Source organism: Chiloscyllium plagiosum, chromosome 24 (genome assembly GCF_004010195.1).
Source record: "Chiloscyllium plagiosum isolate BGI_BamShark_2017 chromosome 24, ASM401019v2, whole genome shotgun sequence".
NCBI classification, from domain to species: domain Eukaryota; kingdom Metazoa; phylum Chordata; class Chondrichthyes; order Orectolobiformes; family Hemiscylliidae; genus Chiloscyllium; species Chiloscyllium plagiosum.
The window spans coordinates 37,149,643-37,163,712 of NC_057733.1; the positions used below are offsets into that span (position 1 = coordinate 37,149,643).

At 39.6% G+C, this 14,070-nt stretch overlaps 1 protein-coding gene across 1 annotated transcript in view; it reads left to right on the forward strand.

Moving 5' to 3' along the window:
* Positions 1-14,070, forward strand: part of arsg (arylsulfatase G) — a 61,302-nt gene that overhangs the window by 32,204 nt on the left and 15,028 nt on the right. Inside the window, exons 7-9 of the mRNA XM_043714831.1 lie at positions 2,622-2,702; positions 4,812-4,920; positions 6,776-6,896. Coding sequence (XP_043570766.1) covers positions 2,622-2,702; positions 4,812-4,920; positions 6,776-6,896 — 311 coding nt within the window. The remainder of the gene's footprint in view (positions 1-2,621; positions 2,703-4,811; positions 4,921-6,775; positions 6,897-14,070) is intronic.

Sequence of the window (14,070 nt, forward strand, 5' to 3'; positions counted from 1 at the left end):
TCAAGATCCTGTTGTAATCTGAGGTAACCCTCTTCGCTGTCCACTACACCTCCAATTTTGATGTCATCTACAAACTTACTAAGTGTACCTCTTATGCTCGCATCCAAATCGTTTATGTAAATGACAAAAAGTAGAGGACCAAGCACCGATCCTTGTGGCACTCCACTGGTCACAGGCCTTCAGTCTGAAAAATGTACAGGTATGATTCAGATTAGCAAAGCAAAGCCATCAGGAACATCAAGAGACAAGGTCAGACTAAACTGGAGTCCCAGACTAACCACACAAACACACGTCGACTGTAGCAAGGCTCCCACGATATAACAGGCAACAAGACGAAGTCGAGTAGAATCACTGGCAACAATGCATCCTTTTCCGATGAGCTAAATGTATTTTATGCCTTGAACAGAAGGTCAGTGAAATGGTGTCACATACTTCAACAGCCTTAGGGGATCCTGTACCCACAGACAACATTGCCTTCTTGCTGCAGATGTACAGGGCCTTCTTGAGAGTGAACACATGGAAAGCGACTGGCCTGAATGGAGTGTCCGGTGGTGCACCCAGATCCTGTGTTGATCAGCTGGCAGGAGTATTCACTTCCTCCATGATAATCCTCAACACTGATTCCCTGCAAGGCTGCGTCTCAGTCCCTTACTTATTCCTTATACACTCACAACTGTGTGGCCAAATTCTGCTCTAACTCCACTTACAAGTTTGCTGATGACACCAACATTGGGGGCCAGATCTTAAACAATGTCAAGACAGAGTACAGGAATGAGATTGAATGCTTAGTGGCATGGTCTAAAGACAACAATCTCTCCCTCAATGCCAGCAAAATGAAGGAGCTGATCATTGACTTCAGGAAGCAGAGTGGAGGACGTGCCCCTGTCTACATCAGTGGTGCTGAGGTTCAAGTTCCTCAGAGTAAATGCCATCAACAATCTATCCTGAGCCATCCATGTTGACACTATGGTCAAGAAATCACTCCAATGCCTCTACTTCCTCTAAAGGCTAAGGATATTTGGCATATCTGCAATGACTCTTACCAATTTTTATGGATGCACGATAGAAAACATCCAGATGCATTGTAGCATGGTGTGGCAACTGCCAGGCTGAAGACTGCAAGAAATTACGAAGAGTTGTAAATGCAGCCCAGTCCATCATGCAAACCAGCCTTCCATCCATTGACTCTATCTATATTTCCTGCTGCCTTGGGAAAGCAGCCAATATAATCAAAGAGTCCTCCCACCTCAGTTATACTCTGTTCCACCCCCTTCCATTAGGCAGAAGATACAAATGTTTGAAAATATATACCAACAGATTCAAGAACAGCTTTGTCCCGGCTTTTATCAGACTTTTAAACTGATCTCTCACGTATGAAAGTTGATCCTTCTCTGCATCTTCTCTGTTGCTGCAACACTGTATTCTGCATTCTGTTCCATTGCCATGATGTACTTAGGTAAGCTATAATTTGCCTGGGTAGCACTCAAAACAAGACTTTTCACTGTATCTCGGTACATGTAACAATAATAAATCAAATTAAGTCACATCAATCAAAACATTTGGAATTAACAAAGTTTTCTTCCTTGCTTCTACTTTTTTTTTGTACTTCCTTGTTTAATCGTACTTGGCTTTACACAGCAGAGATGGGAGCAGGTTGACCTGTGGTAGACATGTTTCTGATGAGGCCACACCCTATCTTTGGATTCACCTGTTTTGTTTTCCTGCCGAAGGGTATTCTGTAAAATTCAACCAACGATGTGTCAACAAACTATCTAATTGGGCAGTTCTTTGGAACACACCACACCATGCCAATCAATGCACTGCACCAGATATTTAAAATATTTAGTGGTGAGCTGAACTTTGAAATTTGTGAGGTTGTGAAAATGTTGCCTGCACATGATAGCTGTTACAGCTATTCTGAATGACAATGTCATGATGAAGCACATGCTGTCTTTAACTGCAACGAACAGTATTTATATTACTTTTATTACATATACTTGTGGCAATCATTTGGCCTGTTCATGACTAAAGCTTCATTATCTACACAGAAAATGTGAACCAGGATACGAGAACTGATTTATGAGAGAATGGAATATCTTTGTTTTAAGGTGCAGAAAACATTCAGATTGCATATTACAGTTACTACACCATGATCCAACTGCACAATTCAGTTTCAGCATTTGAAAAACAGATCAGATATCCCTATGCTATTTATACCAACAGGCAGCTCCATCTGAGGTCTTACTTCTTACTTCTGAATTTTGAGTCAGATTATCATTAAAATTGCATTGTAGATGAACAGTGGCAGGAGCTAGTGAAGGAAAAATTCACATAAAGGTCCAACAATTGTTCACACTAGTGTGTAACCAAATCCACACCAGAATGTGATATAAAAAGGCTGTTTTACTGGCCGCCTTCTGTGTTTTCTATTGAAGGCTTAATTACAATTGGAAACTGACTGCATGAAAAATCACAGACAGTAGTTTGCATCTGACCACTGTGTAACAGTATCCAGTATTTGTCCCTGAGCCAATTTTAACATAAATTACATCTGGGTTGAATATTTTGAAATTTACACTCCTCTTCTTCAAGATGACTTTTTACATCTGTTTCCCATGCAGGTGACAATGGTCCGTGGACTGAGAAATGTGAATTTTCTGGAAGTGCAGGTCCATTTGTGGGAGCGTGGCAGACCAACAAAGGTAATAACTAGTTAAACAGTTGACAAAAGGAGAAACTGCCGTTCATGAAGGTGAGGTACAGTTTGGTGAAATGTCATATCATTTTAATGTTAATTCAGAAATTACTCACATTTGAACATGTTAGGATGTGTTTTTGTTTCTTCTTGGGGTAGGATTCTGCTGTGGGTTTCTGGGATAACCATTGACCTTAAATGAGAGTTAGAAGCTCTTGCTATGTAAAGGAACCTTCAGTCTTGCCTGATTTTCCCCAAATTGGCCAAATAGTGTCGAGAAGTTGGACTTGCTGTCAGATTAAAGTTGGCAGGTGAGCGCTCAAAACCTGGAGGCCCAACAGGAAGCCCAGCTGTATCATGATACCTTTATAGACAAACGAGAGAAAGGACTGCTGAGATGGAGGAATCATCCTTCCAACTTTTTAATATCTAAAATCCAAGCCCCTTCAACAGCTGGGGCACCATTGTGTAGGTAGGCAGGGAAGGCCTCAATGCCTGCCGTTTAAGCACTGGCCTATAGTCTGCTGTGAGAAGGCTCCCTAACGGCATTCCCCTGTTCTGTACCAGTTATCAGGATAAGGAGACTGACTGGCAAGGATTCCATTCCTGTGTACTTTTGCATGTTATCCAACACAGCAACAACAAAAGTCGCAGGACATACTTGAATTGCAATTTCTTCAAATTTTTTAACCTGATAATCAAAGCTGTGTATGCTAGGTCTAATGTTGAGCAATTCATTCCTTCCCTTTAGTGATTTTATTTTGGAAAAATATACTTTATTCATAAATTATCCATAAATACTTGACAAAACAGTTCAAGTCAGCTATTACAGGAAATAGAGTAAAAATGTCACATTTTCATTTGAACATTGCCCTCATAGGTGCCTCCATCAAGATGCAAGTTGAAATATTTGTTAAATATGACAATAATCTATTTACATTACAGTAAGAGCCATGAGTGTTTCCATAAGTTAATAGACACTTGGGATATCATTGCTAAAAAAATCTTAAATGATAGCACACGCACTGAGATCCACTGTTCGTTGGTCGTGGCTGCCCAAAATTTTAGTATGTCCCTCAGTCCTGAACCTTTGAATGTGCTAGTTTGCTAGGTTGCAGTTAAATCTATGCTTTGAATGACCAATGAGTTTCAAGCAGACCAAAGAGCATCTTTTACTGAATTGATAGTCTTCCAGGCTGAGTAGATGCTTGTCTTAGAACATGTGCCAGGTAACAGCCCATAGAGCACCATGTGCTGTGTCACGGAGCTGCTCGGGATGAACCTCAACAAAAACCACCGCACCTTTCTCCAGAGCTTCTTTGCAAAAACACATTGCAGAACACGATGTGCAATAGCCTCTTCACCACCACATGTTGTGGCACAAAGAGACAAGGTGTGCATGAAAGATTTGATGGGTAGTGCACTAATGACTTTGAGAGTTTGCTGAGGGAACCATCTGACAGCATTGACCATTTCCTCCCCTCATGGGGCCTTTAGGTTGTTATGTGCTGAGCACTCCCTGATGGACTTGTGGTGAAAAGTATCTTTCTGTACAGATATTTCCATAATGGGCCAGACTTCCACCACATGCAGCAACACCAACAGCACCTCACATCTGAAGACCAGGTTTTTACCTGAAGTGGAGAGAGAGTGGCATTCCCACTTGCTCAATTTCTGCATCATCTTGGCGTTAACACTCATTCAAAGTTTTACAAAGTTAAAAATCAAACAACACCAGGTTATAGTCCAACAGGTTTAATTGGAAGCACTAGCTTTCGGAGAGCTGCTCCTTCATCAGGTGATTGTGCTCAATGAATCTGTAACTTCCTGTTTCCTCTCAATGTTTACAGTGCCAGGAGAAGTTTAGGTACAACAATGTCAATATCATAACTTTGGTGAGTATGAGGACCACTCACTGTCAGGGAGTGAGTTAATATATCTGGTGAGTAACTAAGCCATACTCATCAGTGAGGTTGTAGACCTGATCGCACAATAGCTTGGAAACTGTCCATTTTCAGGAAAAGAATATCAATCCTGATAAATCTAATATGTAGAAACATATTATTGTTTCATTGACTACAATATTGTCTAATGCAATTTTATAAATTTTGTTTAGGTGGAAGTTCAACAAAAAAGACAACATGGGAGGGTGGCCATCGAGTGCCAGCAATAGCATATTGGCCAGGAAAGATCCCAGCTAATAGTACAAGTGACTCACTGCTCAGGTAAAGATAAGGAAACACTTCCATTTCTACAGTAAAATTTAACAACAAAATATTGTATAACAATAACATGCATTAACATATATCAAATTTAGGCTAGGTAATTGTCCCAGCATGCTTCACAGGATCATTGCAAAACAAACTCTGAGTCGCTTAAAGCAATATAAGGGCACATGGACAAAGCCTTGTTCAAAATATTAGGATTAAAGTAGAAAGAGCGGCTTAGGGAAGTAATTCCAGAGTTTGGGAACCATATTAATATATGATATGGCGACCATTGATGGAGCTATTGAAATCAGCTTGCTCATAAAGCCAGAATTAGGTGTGTCAACTACTCTGAAAGTTGTGGGACTGAAGGATATTTCAGAAATAGGGAGAGACCAGGCCTCTAAGGCATTCAAAACCAAGAACGTATTTAAAATAAAGGTGCTGCATAGGCAGCAGCCAGTGCAGTTCAGCAAGTGCATGGGTAATGGGTGAACAGGATTTGGATGCAAGTAAGGGCATGGCTGCAGAGTTTTGAGTCAGCTCAGGTTTCCAGATGATAGAATGTGGGCTGCCAGCCAGGAATGCATTGTAAAAGACAGGTCTATATGTAAAAAAGAAATGGATGAGAATTTCAATGACAGATGGGTCCAGCCTAAGGTGGAATTGGATGATGTCAATGAGATGGAAATAGACGTTGTGATGGTACATAAATCTAGTCTGAAGCTTATTTTAGTGTCAAATGTGGTAAAGAACAGTCTGGTTAAACCTCAGACAGTTGCGAAGGAAAGAGTTGAAGTCAGCAGCAAAGGAATGGAATTTGTAGTTGGAACTAAAATTTCTGCTGATCTTGAACTGGAAGTTGAACCAGTAGTCTGTTCATTTTGTGACAGTGGAAGAGTCAAGAGAGATGTAAGGTAGTGTTAAATGTTATCGTCTTACATATGGAAACTAGGGTTATGTTTACAAAATTGAAAAAAAATCTGAACAGAATTTAAGGTTACTAGTTGGGCTTGAAGTTTGGTGCGTTTGCACTTATTGGTAGCTACATATATCAATATATAGCCCTGTTGTTTGCACTTGGTTCAATTGAACAAAATAGGCTACACCTATTCTCTAGTTCATCCTGTAGAACAGTACCTTGACCAACAGTCAATTTGCCTGGTTCAAATTTAAACAAAGCTTGGCAGTCATCCAAAGTGCTTTTAAATGTGTTGATTTCATAATCATCTTCTTCAGCCTGGTAAATGGTCTCTGAACCTAGATACAGAATGAAACTCATTTAACTTAGTATTGCATATGAACGAACTACCAATTTACTGTATGGTTTGTATGTAATGTCAGTCTACATCTCATTGCCTAACCTTGCATACAACCAATAACTACTTAAACAAGATAATGAAAGATGCTAGTCCTCATTGAACCTCATTGCAGCAAGAGCCAGTGGTCTCAGGAGAAAGCTGCTAAAACAAACTAGAGCAAATATTTGCTTGTAATTGCCACTGAATTTCTGTTTAGTTTTTGTAGCCCTTGACGTCAGAGTTCTCTGAAATTTGAACTTTTTTTTAAACAGTTGTATTTACACATTCAATCCAGCTTCATTCATTCAGTAAAGATATGGAAGCATGGCCCTTTTATCTCTCGGACATGAGTTCAAATATAGTCATGATTACAGATGTAGTTAAATATACAAACTTACAAAGTAAAATAGAAAAAAAACTGAGCATGTTCACTGCTTATCAAAGGAAGGTTCCTGAACCTTAGGATCTTCTAATGAGGAAAAATATGTTTTCTAAAATCAGATTAAGAAAAGCCCTTTGTGATATGCAAATTTAAAATGCCTCAACCTAAAAAGATTTATATTTGTTTTCAGTGCTCTAGATATATTTTCTACCCTGATTTCATTGGCAAATGCAAGCCTGCCTCCAAACAGACGCTATGATAGTTTGGATATAACACAGGTGCTACTTGGCCAGTCAGACTGTGGTCATCAGGTAATCTTCATTATTTTAATATAATTCAAATAAAGAGCTTTTTAAAAATGTATTAGCACATGCAAAACAACTTCCAAAGAAATTGATAACTTTTATAGTTGTTTCATAGTACATAATTGAGTACGGCTGAAAAAGACAATTTGTCAAATCTCATTGCCTTGCACTCATCAGGACAATTTGCAAGAATATCACTAAGGGAGAAACACAAAATTATACTGTGGCGAGGAGAGTGATGATTGGTTGGCAAGTGGACTCTAATTGGTAGAGGCTTTGCCTTGGAGAATGAAGCAGTTAATGATAATCGCCAGTTAACGGCCAGAATTTGTTTAGATTTCAAACCAGGCAGGTTGACTGTAGTCAGGGCATGCACTGTGAAATGAACCAGCTGTCACCTATTTTGTTGAGTTGAAACAAATGCAATGGATGCACATCTTTCTGTCTGCAAAGATCAGGGCTCTGAGTATTATTGTACACAGCTTTCAGTACATTAGATTCCCTACAGTATGGAAACAGCCCTTCGGCCTAACAAGTCCACACCGACCCTCCGAAGAGTAACCCACCCAGACCCATTCCCCAACCCTATATTTACCCCTGAGTAATGCACCTGACACTATGGGCAATTTAGCAAAGCCAATTCACCTGACCTGCACATTTTTGGATTGTGGGAGGAAACTGGAGCACCCAGAGGAAATCACCACAGACATGGGGAGAATGTGCAAACTCCACACAGACAGGTGCCCGAGGTGGGACTCGAACCTGGGTCCCTGGCGCTGTGAGGTAGCAGTGCTAACCACTGTGCCTGTCTCTTTGTGGGGTTTGTGGACCATTCTTGTTCCAGTCCTATTCTGATCTCTCCCCAAAACCCTTTCTTTGGTACTTTGATGATACCGTTGGTAGCTTTCCACACTCATTTGGAAATGGAAAAATTTACCAATATTGCTTCCAATTTCCACCCTGCTCTCACCTTCACCTGGTCCATCTGTGACTCCTCAGCTCCTGAACTTATTGATACAAGGGTTAAAAGGTTGCAAGTGAAGATATTCACTGATGGTTTCACAACGTTCAATATCATTCATGACTCCTCAGATACTGAAGCATCCCATGTCAATATGCAGCAAGACCCAGACAACAGTCAGGCCTGGGCTGATAAGTGGCAAATTACATTCGTGTCACACAAGTGTCAGACGATAACCATTTTCAACAAGATAAAATCCAGCCATTGCCTCTTGACATTCAATGGGATGACCATCACTGAATCCATCACTTATCATTCACCAGAAACTGCATTGGACCAGGCATATGAATATTGTGACTACAAGAGCTGCAAGATCAAGCCAGCATGGGGAGAGTGAGTCTAACATGGCAGTGAGAAAGGTCATCGGCATCGATGGTACTCATCCTGAGTGGCAGTGAGAGCAGGGGCAGGCGTCCCTGGGCAGTGTGGGGCAAGGTTGAGCCTGGAGCAGGCAAGGGTGTGCCCTTGTGAGGAGTATGAGCCCAACATGGCTAGGCATTTATCGACTGTGGTATTGAACTTCTAACTGTGTTTCTTTGTTTTTCTACTTTTTAGTAAGAAGGGCTATAATATTTAGTTTTGTTTTCTTTGTTTTTCTGCTTTGTGCCAAGATTCTGTACTTTACAAAGTCATGGAGATGTACAGCACGGAAACAGACCCTGTGGTCCAACTTGTTCATGCCGACCAGATATCCTAACCTAATCTAGTCCCAGTTGCCAGCACTTGGCCCATAATCCTCTAAACCCTTCCTATTCATATACCCATCCAGATGCCTTTTAAATGCTGCAATTGTACCTGCCTCCACCACTTCCTCTGGCAGCTCATTCCATACACACACCACACTCTGCGAGAAAACGTTGCCCCTTAGATCACTTTTACATCTTTCCCCTTTAGTTCTGGACTCCCTCACCCTTTTATAGACTTTTATACCTAAGATGGCGCCGTATGTAGTGACTTGTAAACCTTTCACAGTACTCATGTGAGTGCACGATAATAAACCTAATTCAAGCCCAAAATTCTGTAGTGAGAACAAACTATCTGACTTCCTGAGGCAAAAATCTGAACTATGATGGAATATTATTCACTTGTCTGGAAGCATGCAGTTCCAATGACATTAAAGAAGCTCAATAGAATCCAGGCTGCTTTGACAGCATCTTCCAAACTGTGACATCTACCGCTTGGCAAGGTGAGTGTAACAGGTGGAAGAAAAGCTCACCACCTGCAAATTCCTCTTCAATTCACACTCCAACCTGACTTCGAACTAGATCACTGTTCCTCAACTGTAACTGGGCACAAATCCTGAAACTCCCTAACTGTTCTGTAGGTATGCCCACATCATGTGGATTGTAATGGTTCAAGGTGCTTACTAGCACTTTTTCAAGGCCAAATTAGGGATATTGGCCTAGTCAATGATCCACTTGTCCCATGAAATATTTGAAGAAATGTAAAATTAGTAGTCTTTCCCTCAGAATCCCATAGTCCAGAAGCCATATTTTGTCCATGTCTTGGGCAAAATTATTATCAAATACAGAACTAGCCAAGAAGATTTTCTTTGCATGTTTGAATGTAGTGACAGAGTGGTGGAGTATAGTCTTAATTCTATGCATTGATGATTTAATACGGAGGTTAACCTCTCAGCTATTGGAAGCAAATAAGTTCAACTGTCCATCAGATGTTCTTGCATATTTCCTTTTGGCCTGTTCAAAGCAGATTTAATAAAGGCCAGTGAGTTGACCGACACTTTGGCCCATCATCAACACATGTTTTGGCTGTGAAGTGGCATATGCCACTGACAGAAGACACTTACACCTTCTTCTGCAGAATCACTTGTTTGCACACAAATATGTTTTTTTTCTGATTTATTTTTTTCTATGTACTTTGATTCCCAACAGCCATCTTTGTCTCTCACTTGCACAGAATATTATGTTCAGAAGTCAGATATTTGTGAAAAAAATAAGCATTTACTCAACAACAGAGCTTTTTTTTATGGAGACCCATGCTGGATGCTGCCAATTATTGGATTGAATAAGGCTGTATGGAAAATAGACGTTTCTCAGAAGACCAAAAGTCAGACTTTTCATACCTGACATAATACTTGCATTTAGCAGATTCTTCTTTATAAACTGAAGCACTTGAAACTTTGTTTCCATTCTTAAACTCAGGTAGGTTTAGTCATTCTTATTTTGCAGTGAAAGAGGAATAATAATACAGCCATTCAAAACAGACATTATAAAATAAACATTTGATCTTTCACATATCTACAATTGTCACAAATAGGCGGAGTTTACATCAAAACACCTTGACGTCTAGAATCCTAAAATATCACCCTTGTTTCTGTCATGCCAGTGAGCAGTTTTGTGGCTTAAAAATGGTAAGGACTGACTATTTTGTCTTCATTGATAACAAAGTGGTCATAAAAGATTAGTTGTAATAACAGAGATGAGTGGATGTGATTAGGGGAGACAGGGCAATCATGGAAAGGGAGGATGTCCTTTAGGATGCAAGGACAGAGTGAAAAATTAACTCCAATCAATTTAGTTAGATTTGGAATTACATTAGATTTGACTCATCCGATTAAAATCCTTTCTGCCTTCTCATTCCAGCACGGATTTGTAAAAGGCAGCTATTATTTGACTAATCTAATTGAATATTTTCTGAAGTTACAGTGGAGTTGTATGAAGAGAGTGAAGTGGGGCTGTTGCTTGTTTGGATTATTGGAATGAATTTGACCAAGTTCGGCTGGAAAGGTTGGTGAATAAATTTGAGGATTATGGAACAGGTGGGTCAGTTTCAGCTTGGCTAAAATAATGGCGTAAGGAAAGAAGATAGCAAGTCAAATAATGATTTTCTGAAGGGGAAAATGGTAGACAGTGCAGTTAGGACTTTTGATCAGTGCGAGGACCACTGCTGTTTTTGGTACAGAATGGAAGAGGGATCTAGTGGGTATCTTTGAAGGTGGATTGATTTGAAATAAGAATGGGATCTTGGGTAGGGATGTTAGGCAGAAATTTTATAAAATTCTGATTAACCCACAATTAGAATAGTGCATTTAATTCCATACTTTAGGAAAGGTGTGAGGAGTTTGAGAAGATGCATGGATGATTTGCCAGAATGGTTCATGGAGTGAGGGATTTTAGCTACAAAAATAAGTTGGACACGGTAATGTTTTCCTTGAGGAAAGGAGATTTGAAAGAGATGTATGGATTATGTATAGATTATGACAGATAATGAATGGATTATGACAGATTATGAACGGATACTGTATGGGTTATGACGGTTTATGTATGAATTATGTATGGATTATGACATTATGTATGGATTATATATGGATTATGACCGATTATGACAGATTATGTATGGATTATGAGTGGATTATGTTTGAATTATGACAGATTTAAATAATTATAACAAAAAAAACTATTCCCATTAGCTGATGGTACAAGAATGAGCAAACGCAGATTTAAAGCTGTGGACTAGACATACAGAAGCAAGTGAACAAGAACAATTTACTCACTGTATACTAATAACCTGGACACACTGCCTTGAAAGTGGTGAGATGGAGGTAAGCAATGACTTCAAAAGGAAATTGGATAGGCACTTGAGAGAAATGAATTTGTAAGATTACCCCCTAGTGCCTCAAATACATGTAAATGTAGTCTTGTACATGTAAGAGATGTCTTTGGTTTATTTTGGATACAGTCAAACTCCAATGTTTGTTTGTTCCCTTGATATGCTACAGTACAGAAACAAATTGCATTTGTATATGTATATATACAAAGATATTTTTTATGAATAAAGAATATTTTTGAAGTTAAAAAAATCTGGAGTAAGTGGTATGGGACTGCTTTGATTGCTATTCAGAAAACCAGCAAGGACACAATAGACTGAATGGTCTTGTTGAGTATCATAATGATTCTGAATTATTAGGTCCCATTTGGGACAGGAAAGAAACTGGGAAGGAAACAAAAACACCAGGGTACGAGGAGAGCTGCCTTAACTTTCTACGCGATCCATTAGCCATGGCAAATGAGGTGGTTAAAGAACAGAAGCACAGCTGCTTGGCATAACTGGGGTAGAACTGTACTTGAGACAGACACGGGGAGGTACCAGTATTAGTGCATGGACTTGGGAGGGTTGCTGGAAAGGATGGGTAGCACAGGTGGGGACTGAACCATTGGCCCACATGTACGAGTCAAGGGGTGAGGAGTAGGAAGGCAGTTGAGATCTAAACTTCAGAATTGCTCTATCTGGTATCCTGTCCTGCATACTAGAGCTGTGCTGATTCCTCAATGCCACGTTATAGAGTCATACAGTCAATACAGCAATGAAACAGATGCTTCAGTCCAACCAGTCCATGTTTAACATAATGCCAAACCAAACTAGTGCCACCTGCCTGCTCCTGGCCCATGTCCTTTCAAATTTTCCTATTCGTGCATCTATCCAGATGTCGTTTAAACGTGGTAATTGTACTGGCATTCATCACTTTCTCAGGAAGTTCATTCCACACGTGAACCACCCTCTGTGTAAAAAATTTGCCTCTGATATCTTTTTCAAATCTTTCTCCTCTCACCTTAAAAATATGTCCCCTAGTCTTGAAATCCTTTCTTATCAACATAAAGACTCCCCTGAAGTGTTGAATTTACTGGTGTAAGGAACATTGTAAGATGTTATGACAGTCCTTCTAAGACCATAAGAAATAGGAACAGAAGGAGACTATTTGGCCCCTTGAGCCTATTCTGCCATTCAATAGACCATGGCTGATTTGACATTCCTTGTGTCCATTTTCTTGCATTTTCCCTGTGGCCCTTATTCCCCTGATGATAAAGACTCTTCCTGTCTTTTTGTGGCTAGTTGGTGTTCATGTATCCTCCCTCACTAGTATCTTTACATACGGATGAGCAAGGATACCACTTCGACTGGGACAACACATCCATCCTAGGACAAGTCAAACAAAGACACGCACGCAAATTCCTCAAAGCATGGCATTCCAACCGGAACTCTATCAAAAAACACATCGAGTTAGACCCCATCTACCACTCCCTGAGAAAAGGGACAGGAAGTGACTTCACCACAGGAAATAACATCACCACAGGAAATGATATCACCAACCCAAAGAAATCCAAGCATGCAAATAGAAAGCAGGAATTTTCAGCAGTGCTTTGCCTGAGGCCCACTGAAGATGTTACCTAGTAGGGTGATGAAATGTCTGGAAATGAACTTTCAAGCTCAGCAAGCAAACCTACATGCAAAACTTGCATTAATGTCAAAATTGTGAACCTATATATGAAAAATTGTAAAAGATTTAGTTACTTGGTTCTTGGTGTTTATGCAGGCTCTTGTACAGTAATGACTCTGTTAATGTTCAGTTGCTAATGCACATCACCTGAAATAAAATCAATGAATATTAGAAACAAAAATGTTATGGTAAGGCAATTCCAAACAAAGATAGTGAGATACAATATGTTTAAGAATTCATCAAAACAACAGGCGAAGGTCATTGAATGGACTTTATGCCAGAATTTGAAGGCCAATATTAACTTCATTGTACTTTTTTATTTGTGTAAATACAGTTCAAAACTAGCCATGAGATTTGGCAAAACTCATGACCTCTTTAAAAAAAAAACTACTATGGAGGACAAGTTGTCAAAACTTGATACATAAATAGGTATTAAATTATTTGGTTTACAGCTGTCTGTTCATGTACCCAGTTAGTTTTTGAGCAATTGTTATTCTGCCCACTCTTACATCTGATCAGTTATTCCCTAGGGAATTTCACATGGAAAACCTGTTACTGTCACATTTTGGATCTGTGTTTCTAAACTAAAGCTAATTAGGTTTGACTTATCCCCAGAGACTGTTCGCAATACCACATTTAAAATCACCTTGCTAGAAGCAAAAATAGGCAATCTAGATCTCTACATAAATTATGTAAAAGATCAATTTTCAATGTACTTGAGGATAACATACCATTTTATTATTCAAATGCACATGGCGGTGAGCAACTAAGATGAATAAACAACCATTTAGGAGACATATTGTCATTTTTGCTGATAGGGACAGTGATAGTGAACTTTATTGTTTTCCATCATCCCATGAGTTCCTGCAAAAATATGTATGTTTGGGGGAAAGCTTTACTGTTTGGTGTTGTAACTTTCAGTA